The 21,895-nt window shown below is 29.9% G+C and overlaps 1 protein-coding gene across 7 annotated transcripts in view; it reads right to left on the minus strand.

Annotated features, from left to right (window-relative positions):
- LOC132735453 (choline transporter-like protein 1) overlaps positions 1 to 21,895 on the minus strand; it is an 80,241-nt gene that overhangs the window by 31,435 nt on the left and 26,911 nt on the right. For 6 of the 7 annotated variants that reach the window (XM_060722408.1, XM_060722404.1, XM_060722405.1 and 3 more), the window contains 4 exons: positions 8,595 to 8,664; positions 5,729 to 5,824; positions 3,567 to 3,715; positions 2,220 to 2,435 (listed from right to left, as the gene is read on the minus strand). In XM_060722408.1, the coding sequence (XP_060578391.1) occupies positions 2,220 to 2,435; positions 3,567 to 3,715; positions 5,729 to 5,824; positions 8,595 to 8,624 (491 nt within the window). In that variant the 5' untranslated portion in view covers positions 8,625 to 8,664. Of the gene's footprint in view, positions 1 to 2,219; positions 2,436 to 3,566; positions 3,716 to 5,728; positions 5,825 to 8,594; positions 8,665 to 9,859; positions 9,879 to 21,895 lie in introns of those variants that run through there. The other variant, XM_060722410.1, reaches the window with a different exon arrangement.

The raw sequence follows: 21,895 nt of genomic DNA on the forward strand, positions 1-21,895 counted from the left end.
AACTCCATCCAAAGGAAGAATACAATGTAAGTTATCTTCCTACCAATTATAATACAAATCTGTCAATAAATAAAGGCTGTATGAGCAAAAGTGTAAAAATCTATTTTTAGCACTGGTGACCTTGACCCAACTGACCCCTACCTCCATCCAAATGAGAATACCTCAATTTTATGTTCCTACAAAATATACAAGACATCTGTCGATAGAATAAGGTTAATACACCTGTAAAAGTGTAAAAAAATCTATTTTTGACATTGGTGACCTTGACCCAAATGACCCCTTACTAAAGGAAAAGGAAGAGGACCTCCCTTGGTATGACTATTATAAACATGAAAGACATTAACTTAAAAATAAAGGCTGTATGAGCAGAAATGTTTAGATTTATTTTTTTACACAAGTGACTTTGACCTTGACCTAGAGACGCCTAACTCCACAAAAAATTAGAGGACCGTTAAAGGTATCCACCTACCAAATATGAAAGATATCATTAAATAAATTAAGTAATTAGGTGAAATTTTTTGATAAATCCAACTTGGCGGAATAAGTTAACCATACAAGACCCTATTTTCAAAGTGATAAAAAGGGAAATTACTGGGAAAATGGATGGCACATTTATATAACTTGGCAATATCATGTACATTGTATTGATAAGTAAGTGTAAAAATTATTAAGCCATTAGTTCAGATAGAACATAAGATATTTCCAACTTGCCGGTTTAGGTTAACCATTATTCATTTTCTAAGTGCTGAAAAGGGCCATAACTTGGTGCAAATAGAAGCCATAGTTATGTAACTTGCCCAGATCATTAACTTTGTATGGATTAGTTAGTGTGTAAATTATGAAGCCATTGGTACAGGTAGAACTTAAGAAAAATCCAACGTTGCCGTTCTAGGACAGATGGACAGACGGACGGACGGACGAGCCAACATTTTTGGTTTAGGGGCTATTTTCTTTGTTATTTTCTTTGTTTTCTTAAGGGCTACTAGCCCATAAACCCTTTGATCAATCACGGAATGAACCTATTGTTCTCTTTTGTTCTCTTTACTGTTATATAGCCCCTAAACCCAAAATGTTTGCTCGGACAGACAGACGGACGGACGGTTCAATTACTATATGCCCAGGTGCATAAAAAGAAACCAAATTTAAACAGCTGACTTTCTTAATCTACATAAGTATTCTATATAATTTTTGACATGCATATATCATTTTTGAAAGTTTACTTTTTATCTTTTCCTCTTGTAAATTAGCATTTCAGATCTCTATTTCTGTTATATGGACAAAGATGATATCCCTCAAATACAAACAAGATTTATACATTATATTGAACATCAAAATATTTCTTCTAATCCAAGAATGCCTGTTCTATATTACAATACTTAATTACTTTAAATACATAAAATCATCATTATTATATAACATTAAAATTATAATATTTCATTTATTTTTTGTGACTGCATTTGTGAAAATTATAACCAGAATCTGAATTCCTCATCTGCAATTTATAAACAATAAATTATTCATAGCAATAAATCATAATTCTTCAATTATTATTAATAATGAGACGTAAAATTTCAATGTTTGAAATAAATACTTTCAATCTTACATGATTTATTAGATAGAAGTTACAATTTATTCCTTCGTCATGGATTTAATTTTTTAGCTTCTTTATTGAAATAAAAGTATTTAAATAATCATTTAGATAGGTCCAGCAAAATAACATCATGATTACCATCACAACTGGCCAATTTGGTTAATAATTTGTGTGAATTATTTGTTGAAACTCTACTCTAGGAACAGAATGTCCGTCATTTTGAGGGAATAGTTTGATGTCTATTAGCTTAGGGACTAATACAGATTTTGTTTTTGTAAAAACAAGAGCACCACATGTGTAGGTAAAAATTCAAGGTTAAAATGGGGCATAACTCCGAAACTATGATCATTAATGTGCCATTGTATTACTACATTTACATTGACATTGTCTTTGATAGAAAGAAAAGATCGTAAATTGTATAACTTTGCAGAAATCAAAATCTTTAAAGTTCATTGATCCTGATCAAAAAGTATATAATTATCCTAATTCATTTAGAATATACATGATTATAATATCAAAGCTAGAACTAAGCACAGTGCAGCATAACCTTATGGTATTTTAAAATTAAAGTTATTAATTAATTAGCAATGACATTAGAGGCTTAAACAAATTGAGAAAAGAATTATACCTTGCTAGCACAGGTGTAACAGGACATGGTCCTTTCTTTGATCTTCTCTGGGAAGGATAATCATCTGGTTTGATACCGTATTCACAGAGTTCAGAGCCGGTTGTTGTACTAAACAACTTTACATCCTCTATGTTGTCCAGCTTTTTCTCTGGACATCTATTTACACATATACATTTTGATCTGAATGGATCTTGTACATCCATGAAGAAAACATACCTGTAAAGTTAAATAATAGATGTATCAAAATAATTCTTCTGACAACTATAATAACATCATGTAGATGTTCACCAGCAACAATTTCTAATTGTTTACATCACTAGAGATTCATACCAAATACAGGTTAACTTGTTACACTGTTTATGCTAATTATCTTATTACATGGGAGGTCATTTACATGAAAGAAGAGTGTCCTTGTCTCAAAATAAGCCTGTCACATTTGACTCAGTAAGTCAAATACATATTTTCATTACATTATCTGATCTTGACCTTTGTATGTGACCTTGATCTTTGTATGTGACCTTGAAGTTGTTTTTGTTCATATAACAATGACAATTAAGAACATGTAGAAATAAAGCTATGACAATTTTTGATTTTCTTTTTGCAGGAACGTAACTTGCAGAACACACAGTAGATATATGTGCTGGGCGACATCATAATAATATATAATACCGTGTTTACATCAGTACTTTTTATATTTAACTATTCCCCTCTTTATCTTATTTATGTTATCATCTTTTTTCTCCATTTTTATCATGATTTAATTATATTCAGTTGCATAGATATTATATAAATATGATTAGCTAAATTAAATCATTTAATTATAGGTTGCTATGCGACAAAAAATGTTTAAAGTATAGAGCTTTAATCAGATTTTTTCAGAAATATCAAAAGATATGGCTACATATGCTAATAAAACAATAAATATTATATACTCTAGTAGCTCCTACATTCTGTAATTCAAGCGTATCTCACAGTTTTTGTCTAACATTTTTGATGTAAGAAAGAAAACCTAAGGGCTAAAAACAAATGACCATTTGATCAACATTTTATGTGTTTACATTTTTCTAAGTATTAAGTTTCAATTAAAAGATCTGCTCAATTAAATTTTAGGGTAGCAAAGGAATTATAGCTATAGTTTAACTTTATTGTTTATTAGGTTTATTGCTTATTGGAATTTTAAAACCATGTCATGCAATATTCTTAAGATCTATTTTTAGCATTAAAAAGCCTTTGTGTAAAAAAAGGTAAGTACAAAAAAAATTGTGTGAGCTATATTAGTTTTGCATTTAGTTGTAGATATGTTTCTTTAAGGAAAACTAAATCATATGATTGTACATGTTAACCTACCGCCGTCCCTTCATATTCCTGCCAGATAATGTCACATTTTCAATTTTCCTGTCAGAATTATCAGCGTCACATGTGTTACCAAAGCTGTCATAGCCGTACACAAGCCTGAATGCATCACCATGTATGATACCAAATGCAGCTATAAATATCTAAAATAGAACAAAACAAAAAATCTATCACCGAGCCACCTAATCAATTATCTAAACTCTTCAGTCTAGTTGGTCTGAAAGAGGTATTGACAAATATTTTTTCAAATACACCTATGTCTCAAACATTCTAACCTTATAGCATTAAATCTGTATGTCTCCAGATGAGCCTTAATGCTTCAAAAAAATCAACCTTGAGGAAATTGTACTAAGATTTTAAGAAAAGTAAAAATATTCGCAATTCAAGAAATAAGTTACATGTTACATACAATTAATGACAGATTTTGTGGTATTTACACCATATTTCTACTGAGCAACTAATGCAGTATTTAGGGCTATTTCAACATATTCTGACCTATCTTTTGGTAATTTTCATAGAATTTAAGTGACTTGCAATGTTTAAATTACTTCCTTTGTTTACTCATCAATATTTTATTTTTAAATATATTTTACAAATTATCATGAAAATTAGCACAAATCTGGAGGCATGCTGCTTTAAAAGTTGCAGGGCGGATTTACTTTTGACTTTAGTATCCTCTATTGATTCATGAAAATACAGAAAGTTTAACAACAAAAGTTAAGGAAGATATTCACAAGGGATTAATCAACTAAATTGCTGATTTGTGATCTTATTTTTGTGTTCTAGATTTATTTCCTCATTAGTAACAAAAACTTGATGCACATAGGAATTTTGATTTTTGTCTTTGACATTTTTGTTTTCATTTTTGAGACTGATTTAGTGAGGGCTTAAACACATAACACTATACATTTTTTGTTTATTATTCATTCTTTATATTTCATTCAAAGTCACTCAAGGGGATATAAATGATTATTCTAATAAAAGTCACAATTCCCGTATAGGTTGATGTAAAGGGTCTTATTACTTAAAGCCATGAATATTGGTTATATGGTAGATAATTTTTTTATCTAATTGTTTAAATCTCATCAATGATCAGAACATTCTGTCTATGAATGCAATTGTTAATATGTTGTCTTTTTCTTTTCACAAAATAAACTCAGATTAAATTCTGCCCACAGTTTCAGTAAATGTATGTTTATCTTGGTATATAACATAAGAAAACATGTATGTATGTTGCCAATTTGCCAGGAATTTCTTGTTTGTCAATTACCTGTATAAGATGAGAGACTATTTAGTTAACTTGTATATTTCACTTCAGTAAATAAAAATGATATTATCAGCTAGGAGGAGAGATTTATTATAGAGACTCTTATCTACGAGTGATGTTATATACATTTGTACTGAGAATAATACAGTATTCTAAGTTCTAACACTATAGTTTTGTATATACTGTAGCAAATGAGACCTGCTCAATTTGTGGAAAATTTGTTTGTTATTTTGTAGTGTTTTAATTCACTTTGCCACTGATAAATGTCATGTGGCAACTTGCTGGTGTAGGAAGACTTTAGGTGTATGTTTTGAGCATTATTTTAACCAGGAGCCAGCACCAGAGTAAAATCAACCATACAACCTTTTACAACCGACCAATACAATATCTGATTGTCTTTAAAAACTGGCCATGCTAAATTAGAAATCTTGTAAAGTTCTGGCAGAGGAAACAAAAAGTTGATGCAATGTTTATTGGGTTGATAGTATTTGTTTATTGCACTTTTATCATGTAAAAATTCAAGATAAGAACTATAAGTCAATAAAAATACAGTTATTTTTCTTTTACAAGTATTATAAAACTGATATATCTACATTGAGATACTTTCACTCTATGTTGTTTGATTTGATCTATTCTGAAGTTTCGAGTTTTTTTTTCTTGATAGCTTTTTTGAAAAAAGTAGTTTTTTTTTCTGCTATGTGTCAAAACAAAAACATTTGACAAGTCTTTTCAAACATTTCAAGATAGAGCTCAAGATTGTGAATGCCTCATTTTTTGCACAGGTGTAATCAGATTAAAGCATTCTCACAATGAAACAATTATTACAAGCAACAGAGAGACTCTAACTGATGTAATTGTCAGACATATAAAATGGTGAAAATATCCTTACCATGCCAGCCCAGAACAAGACAAACAAGATGAGAACAAGTAGATCTGTACATCCTCGATTCTTCACCGGATGCTGTAAATCCACTCTATCTTCATTCTAGAAATATAAGTACGTAAGTAAAGTAAAATGTTTATTATTGTGATATGTGCATAGTCAAATACAAATAACAATTATATATGTGTACAATTATAGCACCCAGCCCGACAGGCCTATAAGTCACTAATGTAATGATTTCATAATGCATCATACAATATATATGCATTATACATACATAATTATATGCAATATATACAATATACAATAATATATTAATCTTTATCTTGTGTACTTTAATATACAGAACAAAGCTATCAAATGTTACCCTAATGTCCCTTTTACAGAAATCACTCTGTCTAGATGTTCATATTCTCCTCAAACATAATTGATAAACATTAATCAGGTAAAATAATTAGATTATCATCAAAATAATGTTCATTTGTTTCAACAGTACTCATTTAATCTCAGTCTTGATACTAAACATAAGTTCTTTAGATAAATATTTGGTCTATTTGGTCAGTTAAGAGTCCCATGTTAGCTATATAGGATGGGTGTTTGCATGGTCAACTATTTTACATTATAAATCGTACAGCTTGGCCAAAAATGTTGAATATTCACCAAACAAGCCTTTTTCAAAATTAAATATTTTAGTTACTTTATTGTTAAATGTCAGTGTGTTTTTATATGTGTATAGAGTAATTACAACTTTGACTGCCTTTAATGGATTGTGACAAAATCTGAACATCAAAGTGTTTGCATATGAGTGTTACTTATGACACTTTTCATTTCAACATTAATAGATACATTAAAACATCTTCAGGATCATAAATCATTGGTTAGATAAACTAAAATTCATCAATCATGCTATAAAAAATAAATATAGCACAGTTTTAAAGTAACTTAACTCTTTATGTTTACACTTGTCACACTTTTAATTTGTACTTTAAGAGATTTGCATACAAAATAATTAAAACCAAGTACTATGTTTACACATTTTTTTGCCACATGCAATGTTTATATTTTTCTCTTACCCTAACAGACACATACTTTACTCTCTTACTATGTTAATACTTTGCTTTTATCCTTACAACCACAAACCTTGCTCTTATCCTAACAAACACATACTTTGTTCTTATCCTAACAACAACATACTTTGCTCATATCCTAAAACCACATACTTTGCTCTCATCCTCACAACCACAAAGTTTGCTTTTATCCCAACAACCACAAACTTTGCTTTTATCCTATCAACCATTTAATTGCTCTTATCCTAACAACCACATACTTTGCTCTTATCCTAACAACCACATACTTTGCTCTTATCCTAACAACATACTTTGATCTTATCCTAAAACCACATTCTTTGCTCTCATCCTCACAACCACAAAGTTTGCTTTTATCCTAACAACCACATACTTTGCTCTTATCCTAACAACCATATACTTTGCTCTTATTCTAACTATTCTAACGACCACATACTTTGCTCTTATCCTAACAAACACATATTTTACTTTTATCATAACAACCACAATTACTTTGCTCTTATCCTAATAACCACATACTTTGCTCTTATCCTAACAACCAAATACTTTGCTTTTATCCTAACAACTACATACTTTGCCCTTATCCTAACAACCACATACTTTCCTTTTATCCTAACAGCCACAAACTTTGCTTTTATCCTAAAACCACAAACTCTGCTCTTATCCTAAAACCACAAACTCTGCTCTTATCCTAACAGCAACATAATTTGCTCTTATCCTAACAACCACAAACTTTGCTTTTCTCCTAACAACCACAAACTTTGCTCTTATCCTAACAACAACATACTTTGATCTTATCCTAAAACCACATACTTTGCTCTCATCCTCACAACCACAAAGTTTGCTTTTATCCTAACAACCACAAACTTTGCTCTTATCCTAACAACCATATACTTTGCTCTTATTCTAACGACCACATACTTTGCTCTTATCCTAACAAACACATATTTTACTTTTATCATAACAACCACAATTACTTTGCTCTTATCCTAACAACCACATACTTTGCTCTTATCCTAACAACCAAATACTTTGCTTTTATCCTAACAACAACATACTTTGCCCTTATCCTAACAACCACATACTTTCCTCTTATCCTAACAACCACAAACTCTGCTCTTATCCTAAAACCACAAACTCTGCTCTTATCCTAACAGCCACATAATTTGCTCTTATCCTAACAATCACAAACTTTGCTTTTTTTCCTAACAACCACAAACTTTGCTCTTATCCTAACAACCATATACTTTGCTCTTATCCTAACAACCACAAACTTTGCTCTTATCCTAACAACCACAAACTTTGCTCTTATCCTAACAACCACAAACTTTGCTCTTATCCTAACAACCACATACTTTGCCCTTATCCTAACAACCAAATATTTTGCTCTTATTCTAACAACCACACACTTTGTTCTTATCCTAACAAACACATACTTTGCTCTTATCCTAACAAACACATACTTTGCTCTTATCCTAACAACCACATACTTTGCTCTTTCCATACAACTACATACTTTGCTCTTATTCTAACAACCACAATTACTTTGCTCTCATCCTAACAACCACAATTTATTGGCTCTTATCCTAACAACCACATACTTAGCTCTTATCCTAACAAACACACACTTTGCTCTTATTCTTATACTTTGTTTACTAATATACTTTCCTATCATCCTAACAACCATATACTTTCATGTAAATAAGTTTTGTTTGACTGTGAAACTTGTCATGTTGACAAAACAGCTAAGAAAGGGTATAAAACAGCATAATTGATGAAAGTTTTACCTCATCTCCACCTCCACAACAACCACACATGATTGTTCTATACTTCTGTCAATTTGTCCCCAGAAAATATCTGAAAATATAAATCATTGACACTAAAACAAAGATATAATACAAAACATTCCCATATATTATTCAAATATATTGTAAATGGCAACCCACAGAAATGTTCCTATAAAATTATAATAACTACAACAATAACACCAACACAAAAATGTTACTGTGTACAATCTTAGATGACAACATATAGTAAAATATCAAACACATAGAAATATTCCAGAAATTAACAACAGACAATTCATTATTGTCAGCAGTTCAAGTTCATTACTATCTAAAGTAGGTTAATTATGATTAGTAATCTCCAGGAAATCTACCATGACACTCAAATGCTCCTTTGTGTTAATTTAATTCTAAACTTTCTGTTACAAACTGACCTTGACCCTTAGCTTGCTGGAACTGAAAGTGATTTAAGCCTTTGCCTGTATATAGAGCAAGTTCTGCCCACACATCCAAACAGTCTGACCTTGCTTATTGTTGGTAGCTCTATTTTCAAATCACTATTTTGATACCCAAAATACCTTAAACATTAAATGGATTGTTCCAAATTTAAAGCAGGGCAAATTCATTATACAAATTCAGCATGGATAGGGTTAATATCATACTGAATACAAATGCTCCATCTAAATAAATTGCAGGAAACAACGTACCTATTTCAATTATATAAGTATACAAGTTCTCACTTCACTTGGTAAAATCAATTTCCAAGTTTATAGCAAATGAAAATGTCTCCAACCATTGAATTACACGTCTAATGGTCTATCAAATTCATTTAATATCATTTCTGTAGCATTTAATCAAGTTTTAAAAGTCACAAAAGCCCCGCTCAAAATTACAGCTACATGACTTGTACATTATTGAGAAGTGTAGCCACTTTTAAAGCATATTTCCTAAACCTTTAATCTTTTCTTTGAAATAGCAAAGGTGGAAAAATCTTCCAAGGTCTTATTTGTCAAGCTTCAGTATTCCCAAATGGATACAAACTTTAATTTGAATAATAGAAGAATGCCTTCAATACACCCCTGTGAAGAAATCTCCAATTGGTTAAAAAGAAGAATGTATTCCATTGGCAGGGGGTGCCTGATTTCTTCCTCCCTGGTTAAACTGATTACAATTTTGCATGCTGCTTCCACTCAATCATATAACATTACTACAGCTTTTATTCCTGCAATAAAATACTCCAATAAAACTTAAGAAAATCCATTTTCTACCTAATGATTCTACAGTGTGTAATGATTTACTGCAGCACTGCATCCAGAGACATTTTTTTTCCTTTCAGAATTCATCACCAGTAAATCAAATGGAATCAAATGTAATAATGTGAATACATGATATAAACATGGCTAGTTGTCAGATAGGAGACGAAGAAACTAGATACAATTACAGAGTGTATGCTGCCATGTCTCTCTATTATACTAAAAGGCAGTCATTATCCTGGCCAAGTACATTTTGTTAATCACTACTTAGCGCTAAATGTACCCAGTCCACGTGGACATTACAACAGCCTTTATGGAAAACTGAAATGCCACTGACTACAAAAAGCAAGCCATTACCATTTAGAGTTTTATGTTATGTCTAGAAAATTTATATAATCTACTGGTATAGTGTGTCCTCACATATATTTCCCTGCTACCATTCATGGTGCTATATCAATTATTCAGCACAGAAATCACACAGGGAGAGCTTAGACAAAAACATTATAGATGAAACTAGATCCCTCAAACACTAGGAACACATGGAGTCTGTTGTCATTTAGTTTTCCAGGGACTGGGCAATTTGTATAATTATAGCAGAAAGATGTTTCGGGAAAATCATTCTAAATATATATTAAAATGTATAAAACTTTTTGTAATTAAGTTTTAAAACCTCCTTATTTCATTTAACAATATTCAAATGACTGTCTATTACCAGACAAATTTATTAACTTCTCGATAATCATCGACCAAGATATATCGGGTCACATGACTGACGTGAAATTGACATCTCTTTTCTATTGCGCTGAATGTATATTTAAACTTAAAAGGAAATAAATTATCTTTTAGAATATTTCCGCATCATTTATTTCTATCACTATTTTGTAACTAATATTTCAACAAGTCAAATGATTATGTTTGTTAATGATATGTCTTCATGCATGCAAAATTATTTGAGATAACTTTTAAATTTGATATTTCATCATTCACTTGTTCTGTATTTATGCTAAAACATAACAAATTTATGACATCTTATATTTCATGGTGCCTATACCATGTGACTTTAATGTGATCTGTAAGTAACTGACAATTATATAGCAGAAATTAATTTCATAACAAAAATACCTTGATTCTAAATGTAACAAAAGTTTTTCCATATACATTTCTCCTTATGACTTACATATTTACTTATGAAGATTAATACACGGCAGAGTAGGGCAGGCAGGTGATAATCCACCCGCAAAATGAATAATGGCCTCGAGGGCTTCAGTCCGAGGGCATTATTCATTTCAGGTCCAATTGTTACTTTCCGATCGTCTATGACGTGTATTTATGTCTTTAATACACTTGATAGATTTAATAAAATCATTTTTTAAGTTACTTTGATGTTTTCTTTGTTGAAATTCCTTTGTTTTCTCTGAAAATTTGTACTTTACAGTTACTTCTACAGAGTTGCTTCCCTTGTGTGTGTAAAGTACACTAGAATCAAGGAGCATGTTTTATTTTCTTTGAATGAAATTGCCGTATTTATATTCTTTACTGTAAATTTCAATAAAACTGTGTTTGTACAAATTATGCTTAAAGTTCTCAACATAAAATCAAGCTATTTGTGCTAAAAACCTACTTTCACTTTTACAGCAAGCTGTTTTGATGACGTAAAATGTGACGTGAGAGTGTGCACGTACACATGTTCTGCGGCTGATTACAATTATCAGTTATAGGCCTGGGCGGGCTGCAAACTGATAATCTGTCAAGTGACACTCATAATCAGTTGAAATCATAGACAATTTTGTTACTATATATAGTAACAAAAGTATTATTATTCTATTTTTAATATAGTATGCAGTTAAACTAGGAGTGTATTTTATTATGGCAACAAGTCAGAAATCAAGAGCATTAAAGTACTTCTAAATAAAATATGACCCAGTTTCTTAGAAACCTTTATTATACACTCATAATCAGTTGAAATCATAGACAATTTTGTTACTATATATAGTAACAAAAGTATTATTATTCTATTTTTAATATAGTATGCAGTTAAACTAGGAGTGTATTTTATTATGGCAACAAGTCAGAAATCAAGAGCATTAAAGTACTTCTAAATAAAATATGACCCAGTTTCTTAGAAACCTTTATTACTATTAAACATATGTTAGCTTATAATAGGAATTATTGAAAAAATTCTAATTAAGTTATATAATTAGTTATTAATGTGTTGAATGACCTTGACGATTGTTCTGAATGTGAAAGTAATAATTAATAATTCAGTTATTTCATTCAAAACATTCTTTTTTTTTTTTTTAATCAACTAGTGTTCCTAGATGATATTTTTATATGAAGTATTATAATTTGTTCTGTAACTGGCAAGCAGAAAATGTGAAATTAAAAGGTAATATACTCCGATCTCTATTTTACGATTATTTTATCTCCAAAAGAGCTTAACTCTTTGCCTCAGGAAAATCTTGCTGTTCTCAGAAATGAGATGCCATGCAGATTTGATTACCCCCACAAATTAAATCAGTTTTACCCCTATTTCCATAAATTTCTCATTTTCTTGAATACAACCCAGTGTTTCAATGTTACAGTGAGAAATCCACAGCTGTATGCATACTGAATGAGATTGTTCCACAAGGCTAAAGTTGCCATTTTCCTTGAAATATTTAACAAGTGTCTAGTTAGAAGACAATCAAAACAGAACACATTACACTTGAAGTACTATAATGTTGAATATTAAATGATACCACTGTTGTAACCACTGTTGCCAGGCTACAAGCTATAACAATAACTATTTAAACATTGTTACTCGACATGTTTCTGAAAAAACATGTACCTAGAATTTTTTTCTAACAAATATTTAATCAGCTATCATGACAAAATGCTTCATCACATAACTCATTTTCAGTGTGTATGTGGTGTAATACTCAAACAGACTACAAACACAAGTGTATTACATAATAAATATACTGTCTGTAAGTCACCCATCTTAGATTACATAAATTTGGGACCTCTGTGGCCAGGACAGTGGTAAAGTTTGCCTGCCTCAAATCACTTGCCCATCACCACTGTAAATTTAAATCCCATCAGGGACTCTGGATTCATCCATGTGAGGAAGTTATCAAGCTAGACTAAGATATAAGTTGAATTGCTTAACTCAGGTGCCCACTATAGCCTGAAATGATATGCAATCTAAGGAGAACCTGTGGTCTTCATCCACTTTTAAAATAATGGTGTGACTTAAAACTGGACAAATAAACAACCATACACAAAATTCAATGTTATTGAGTAATTCAAATATACAGCAATGAAGACTAAGTGATTCTTAATCACTTAATCAGTGACCAGGCATTGACTAAGTGGTCAAAGTGGTTAAGATTGTTGACTTCAAACCACTCGTCCTTCATTGCTGTGGGTTTGAATACTGTCAGTGATTTTGGATCCTTTCATGTGAGAAAGTGGAGATCTTTGGTAGTTTAGCACGGAGGAAGGTAGTCTAGTACTGATGTAACTCTCCAGGAACAATGGTTAGGAAACTACCCGCCTATATGACTGAAATACTGTTGGGAAAAGGCGTAAAATGAAACAAACAATGTGAGAAAGCCATCCAGCTAGCTTATGAAACGTTGGTGGCTCTATTCAGGTGCCTGTTCGTAATACAAGGAATGAAACAGAGATGTATATGAGGTCTTCCTCCACGAATAACCTCGGAATTTAGCTACCATTGAAAAATGTATAAGTCATTGTGAAGGACAGCTGAATTTTGATGTAACTTGAAATTGAAATGTTGGAAAATAAATTTGATTTTTTGTACCAATATTATTTAATAAATGAATTAATTCATGTCAAATGAAACATGTAAACAAGGGAGATACAATGTAAACATTATAAATGGAAAATGTCCACATAAATTATGTGATGACTTTGTCATTACAACAATACTGTGTACTGTCTACAAAATATCATTGAAAACTTACCATATATTAAATTATTAAATCAAAATACATTATCTAAGCCATTGTGCAAAAAAAAAAGCGAAAATCAATTTTTAATATTTCTGTATCATATTATAAATACTAATGTCACTAATGTCTCCGAGGCTTTCCCTTTTTTTTCAATGCCATGTAATTTTTTTTTAATATATATAAAATAAATTACATTTGAGAACTTAAAACATATGTGGTAGAATTCATTATCTGCTGCTTTGACATTTTCTTTTAAAATTTAATATTTCCAGACAAGGTAGGAGTAATGCTTTTCTTATGTTACAAAACTTAATTACTCTTGAACATTTTCTGATTCTTATATGAAATATATCCAGAAAATAATTGTATTGCAAAAAAAACACTTAACATGATCAATAACATTATATTTAATGTATTATTGATAAACAATGGTTGTTCAAGAATTCTAAATTTTAACATCTCCTTAATTTCTTAAACAATTAAATATCTCTATTTGTCTGAAGATAAATTAAAGTTAATTATTCAATCACTATGAACATAAAAACATATGAATTTCATTATGCACTTTACTAGCAAGTCTAAGGTACCAGTGGTAACCATAGAAGTTCACTAACACCCCAGTCCTCATGTTCTCTAAAATTGTAATCAAAGTTAAAAAATAAAATATTCTCCACTGTTGAACATTTGAGTGTATAGTTAGATCTACACATTTAAATATATAATTATGTTTTCTACACATGAAATTTATAATGTATACAAGTATAGAAGTATGTGTGTGTTAAGAAATGTAATTTTTAATATTTATATAAATTTTGAATATTTATATCATTTTTGAATATTGATATTATTTTGAAATATCCCTCATAGTAACTTGTAATACTGATATAGACAGATTTCATTAATCTTTATTGTTTGCTAGAAATCAGATATTTTTTTCAATGGCTTGATGTCATAAGAAACAGACAGCAGACTCTTAGGGTAAATATAAAATTGTGCTTACCTTCAAGGAGAAAATAAACAATGACAGTGACATTTTGTGTAATAATTTGCAGGTGCTCACTGAACACATTCTGACAAACAAAAATTTAAGACCAAACCAAACAAATGATCTGTTTTCTTTTTATGACAGGAAGGCAAGTAAATACATCATTACTGTAAGTAATTTTACTGAGGACAAAGACAAGCTTTACATACCACACATAGTAACTCCCTAAATTGAAAAATATTTGATGGATTCAAACCAAACCAGTGAGTAAGGGGCACCGGTTGTTTTAATCTGGTGTCCTAAGAACAACATAGTCATAGAAACATATATCATCATCTTGTGTACATTGACACATATGACTTCATTATAAAACGCTTAATCTTATGCTCCAAAACAAAATCTCCAATTCGTATCAAAGACATATTAATGCCTGCCTCATGTCAATGGTCTTGTGATTTAATACATTGTATCCACTCATTATGTATTCTGTTTGTTCTTTTATTTTACATCAATAAAATTCTTGGATGCTTGTTAGACATGAAATGGACACAAAATACCAGTTAAAATCCTGTATAATAACAGTGTGTAACGGTAAACAAGTCTCGGACCTCCTTCTTGTCTGTAAACATACCACAATATAATAACATTTATCAGCAGTTTTATTATGAGAAGCTCTGAAGTTAAATCAGAAGATTTTCTAATACACTTCTAGCTGTCTTACATACATAATATATAAAGTGTCTGTAAATTCCATTACAAAGTAAAAGAGTCAAAGAAAAAAGAACTCCCTAATTGTCTTATAATGTACTTTGAGAATTGTTTTTGTTTAACATTCCATTTAAACAGAATTTGTTACAACAAAATTGATACTTTTCTGTTCCAGAATTTAGTAGAACTCAAAATAAATACCACTTATTATAAATACCACTTAAGGAATATCTTAAAAGCCAAATTAAATATACAGACTGTAACTTTGATTACTATCAGTGTTATAAATGAATGAAATAATTAAACATTCAATTTGTTTATCTAGAATTTCTGTAAATGAGTCTCTAGTAGTCAGAGCTTAATACTGAGAGAGATTTTTGATTAATATTGGTGCAGTTTTACCCAGCTTTATACAGATGGGGGCATAATTGGGGGCTCAGTTTATGTATTTTATAATGAAATCCCTTCATTTTTAAAAGACGTACACTATTGTAAATGCAAGGCATGGAAAATCCATTCCTCAAAAACAGCTTGTGATCTAAAAATCTATTAAGGTTATACTGATACTTTTGCAAGCAGCTCCCACCTCCAAGTTTGAACCACAAGAAAATGTGATTTAGTTCATGTGTGCAGCCTAAACATGCACAAACCAGCACATGATTACAGGAACTTACATTAACCCAGAAATTTAATATTTTATTTCATGACATTTTCATATTAGTGAAAATATCAACAACATTTATGTTACACTGATATTTATTCACACCTGTAATCAATTATGATTGAATTATATTGTTGACTTTTATAACTAAGTGGTTTGAGTACAGACTTTTAATCCCAATATGTCCTGAAGCCTGTTATTTTTTAATCCTATCTTGGACTCTCAATTCTTCTTGTCAGGTCAGTCACTGGATCAAGTTAGATGCACAAAATTATGCTACAAAAATATTTATTCTTTAATTCCAAACATCTGATATATCTATAAGTACAATATCTAACAACTGCTTCATTTTAAGGGATAGAATCTTTGGTTCAGTGGTTTTAACATTGTCATTTTGGGGAGTGGTGGCCTAGTGGTTAAGGTGTCTGCCTCTCAACCCAGGCATCATGTGTTCCGGCCCTACTTGGGCCACATCCATATTTCTATGACACCAGTATCAGTTAGTTCAAGGAAGCGGACTCAAAAGCGATTTATATAGGTTGCATTAACAACTTATTTTGCAATTAAGCTTAGAAAAATATGTTTAAACATTATTACTTTGTAAGCTGGAGGTTGCAAGTACAAATCCCAGCCACAAGGGAACTATTCTGAATTGGTAACATGCTTATAACAGTAAGGGTGACGGTCTATAATGTCATTGCTTAATTTCTCATCAGGAATCTCGTCCACAAATCCTTCTGTTAAATATCTACATTTGTATGAAGCTTTATCAACTAAAATGACTTTACAAAGTAAATTGTAAATGTTGTAAATCTGCCTGTTTCTCAGGCATGACTATTCAAACTCGATTTCATGATTGCAATAGGTAATAAAGCAAACAATTATATAAGTTTTTGTTACAAGATCATGATACATATCGTATATAATCTCAGACAATTCCACTAGGTATACAAATAAAACTATTAAATAAAAACATTTTATATATTGCACAGAATACAATTTAGTGTATTACATTTCTCCTCAAAGTAAATTTTTCCATTCCAATTGCAAAAGACAATTGTTTATTTTAAAGATTTAATATCAGTTTATATCACGTTATATGTTTTTTCCTTGTTGAAGACAGGTATCATCTTAAGCATCTTCATGTAATAAACTATTTAATATCTGTTTAATATGTTTACATTACTTGATACCAGTGTTTTATATTACATGTTTGTGCTCAGCTTACATTTTTCAATTTCAAGTTAATGAAACAAATATCATTATTTTGTTTTATTTCAGTTTTACATTTGATATTGATTAATGAAGATATTTAAGATTAATCAATATATAGACGTTTGTCTTAATGTCTTTATCAATAATATAAAAGGAAAGTCAGTAAATTCACTTAAGTAACATTGATTATGGCAAAAACCTTACTCAATACCTGTAATATATAAAGAAAAATTCTGTGTTTTAAACTGACGTTTGATTAACTTATGCAATACATGTACCATTGATGTGGGATTAATTTATGCAATACATGTTCCATTGATGTTGGATTAACTTATGCAATACATGTTCCATTGATGTTGGATTAACTTATGCAATACATGTTCCATTGATGTTGGATTAATTTATGCAATACATGTTCCATTGATGTTGGATTAATTTATGCAATACATGTTCCATTGATGTTGGATTAACTTATGCAATACATATTCCATTGATGTTGGATTAATTTATGCAATACATGTTCCATTGATGTTGGATTAACTTATGCAATACATGTTCCATTGATGTTGGATTAACTTATGCAATACATGTTCCATTGATGTTGGATTAATTTATGCAATACATGTTCCATTGATGTTGGATTAATTTATGCAATACATGTTAAACATTGATGTTGGATTAACTTATGCAATACATGTTAAACATTGATGTTGGATTAACTTATGCAATACATGTTCCATTGATGTTGGATTAATTTAATGCAATACATGTATTAACTTTATATGCAATACATGTACACTGATATTGGATTATCTTATGCAATATGTGTATTATAGGTATTAGATTAACTTATGCAATATAAGTACCACTAATGTTGGATTAACTTAGTAATGCAATAAATGTTCTATACATGTTGGATACAATTACGATTGATTTTGGATTAACTTATGCAATACATATAACATTACTTTTGGATTAACTTATGCAATACATGTTCCATTGATGTTGGATTAACTAATGCAATACATATAAAATTAATTTTAGATTAACTTATGCAGTAGATGTACCATCAATGTACTTATGCAAAGTTCTGACTATCATCTAAACTGTATTTCTACTGTACCAGCCTGACACAGCTTTGCAGCAAAAGTTTTACATGTTCTAAAAACAGTTAATGACAGTTATATTACTGGTCTCATGACTTCATTAACAAAGTCATATCGGATAAATATTACTGCTACCTCATTTAATACAATTAACAAGAAAATCAGTAACTCTCAATAAGCCAGTATCTCAATAATGTGTAATGATTCCTGACTTTACATCACTAATCTTTATATTTATGAAAATCTCATTTATGACATGCAATCAGGCAAAATTACTATCCCTTTTCAATTCTTTCTGGGTAAAAAAATGCCAGTGGAATAACAAAAATATTGTCATTTTCAAAAACCTGAAGAAGATATAAAACATACAAATCTAATACACCCGCAAAATTAAACTTCAGTATGACAATATGTACAACAAGCTTAAACTGAAGAATATGGTGAACTGCATATATTTTTTTATTATTTCCTTCAATGTTTTTGTAGTTATTCATAAATCATTCAATGTATGCATACTCGACAATCTTCCTGGAATATCCATGTTGTTTGTGTATGTTAACTAAATATAAAACCAATATATATCTAAGAACAAGAGCTGTGGATAGGACAGCACGCTGGACTATTCTAAGTGCTTGATAGTATGACCCTCCAATTATGACCCTATTATTAGTGCATGTGTAAAGTTTCAAGTAAATATCTTTGAAGACCTTTAACCTTTAACCAAAATTTCTAAGTTTAAAGGGGCAAATAATTCTGCAAATATTGCAGGCAGAGTTATGCAATTTTGCAAACTGATGTACATTGTTACTATAAAAAAGTATTTCAAATTTCAATTGAATATCTCAAGCAATAATTGAAATATTAGACTTTACAAAAAAACTTTAACCAAAATTTCTAAGTTTCAAAGAGGCATAATTCTGTCAATATTGTAGGCATAGTTATACTTAACTTGTCAATCTGATGTACCTTGTTACTATAAATAAGTATTGTAAGTTTCAATTGAATATCTCAAGCAATAATTGAGATATTTGACTTAACAAAAAACTTTAAACTAAAGTTCTAAGTTAAAAAGGGGCATAATTCTGTCAATATTGTAGGCATAGTTATCCAACTTGTCAATCTGATGTACCTTGTTACTATAAATAAGTATTGTAAGTTTCAATTGAATATCTCAAGCAAAAATTGAGATATTTTACTTTACAAAAAACTTTAACCAAAATTTCAAATTTGAAAAGGGGCATAATTCTGTCAATATTGTAGGCAGAGTTATCCAACTTGTCAATCTGATGTACCTTGTTACTATAAATAAGTATTGTAAGTTTCAATTGAATATCTCAAGTAATAATTGAGATATTTGACTTTACAAAAAACTTTAACCAACGTAGACGCCGACGCGGACGCTGACGCCGAAGCCTGGGCGACTACAATAGCTCTCATATTCTTCGAATAGTCGAGCTAAAAACCCCAACATATTCATTTTCACCTTTGTGGTGACACTAAAGGAAACTAAACCAGCTTCCTCCAAAAGCCTGTTGTAAAACTAAATTTTGCTGCATATAACTCTTTTATATTTTATTTTCTCAAGTACCAAATACATAATTTATATTCGAAGGTGACTAATTATTAAACAAGCAATCCAAAAGAAACACTTTAACAATGGAAAAATTCAACTATTGATTTACTGGTACATAAATCTTGATGACCAATAAAGCTAAGGAAGCATTCAAATGAGAGAAATTCTAAATAAAAATGTAGAGAACTAATGAAGCAGTGGGGAGACAGAATCAATGACAATTAAGGCTATCAGATAATGTCACATGACTTCATTGAAGGAGACCCGCTAACTCATTTCAGTAATAAACTACAAATTCTCCAGTCTTTATTAGAACTTTGTCTTCATAGAATCACGCCATAAAATATCAAGATTTACAACAAGTTAAAATCATGTACACTGGAAGTATTACCTTAAAATCTATTCAGATTTAAAAGTAACTATATATTTAAAATCATTGTATACCTGAAGTAAACATAATATATTGCAGACCTGAAATTATCATCTCAAAACATTGTAGATATAAAATCATCAAATCAAACTGGAACTAAAATAATCATTTTAAATCATTTAACACCTGAAGTGACTAATCATTTCAAATCATGGTAAACATGAAGTTACTAATCATTTACAATCATTGTAAACTTGAAGTTACTAATCATTTAAAATCATTGTAAACCTAAAGATACTACATTGTATAATCATTTAAATCATTGTAAACCTGAAGATACTATAATCATTTAAATCATTGTAAACCTGAAGTTACTAATCATTTAAAATCTTTGTAAACCTGAAGTTACTAATCATTGAAAATCATTGTAAACCTGAAGTTACTAATCATTTAAAATCATGATAAATCTGAAAATACTATATTCATTTAAAATCATTGTAAACCTAAAGATACTATAATCATTTAAATCATTGTAAACCTGAAGATACTATAATCATTTAAATCATTGTAAACCTGAAGTTACTAATCATTAAAAATCATTGTAAACCTGAAGTTACTAATCATTTAAAATCACTGTAAACCTGAAGTTACTAATCATTTAAAATCATTGTAAACCTGAAGTTTCTTATCATTTAAAATCATGGTAAACCTGAAGTTACTTATCATTTTAAAACATTATGAACTTTAAGTTAGTAATCAGTTAACATCATGGTAAACCTGAAGTTACTAATCATTTAAAATCATTGTAAACCTGAAGTTACTAATCATTGTAAACCTAAAGATACTATAATCATTTAAATCATTGTAAACCTGAAGATACTATAATCATTTAAATCATTGTAAACCTGTAGTTACTAATCATTTAAAATAATTGTAAACCTGAAGTTACTTATCATTTAAAATCATGATAAATCTGAAAATACTATAATCATTTAAAATCATTGTAAACCTGAAGTGACTAATCATTTCAAATCATGGTAAACCTGAAGTTACTAATCATTTAAATCATTGTAAACCTGTAGTTACTAATCATCTAAAATCATGGTATACCTGAAGTTACTATAATCATTTAAAATCATTGAAAAAATGTAGTGACTAATCATTTAAAACAATTGTAAACATGAAGTTACTTATCATTTAAAACAATTGTAAACCTGAAGTTACTAATCATTTAAAATCATTGTAAACCTGAAGTTTCTTATCATTTAAAATCATGGTAAACCTGAAGTTACTTATCATTTTAAAACATTATGAACTTTAAGTTAGTAATCAGTTAACATCATGGTAAACCTGAAGTTACTAATCATTTAAAATCATTGTAAACCTGAAGTTACTAATCATTGTAAACCTAAAGATACTATAATCATTTAAATCATTGTAAACCTGAAGATACTATAATCATTTAAATCATTGTAAA

The sequence above is a fragment of the Ruditapes philippinarum genome, unplaced genomic scaffold (genome assembly GCF_026571515.1).
Source record: "Ruditapes philippinarum isolate M1 unplaced genomic scaffold, ASM2657151v2 ctg808_1_1_1_1, whole genome shotgun sequence".
NCBI lineage: Eukaryota > Metazoa > Mollusca > Bivalvia > Venerida > Veneridae > Ruditapes > Ruditapes philippinarum.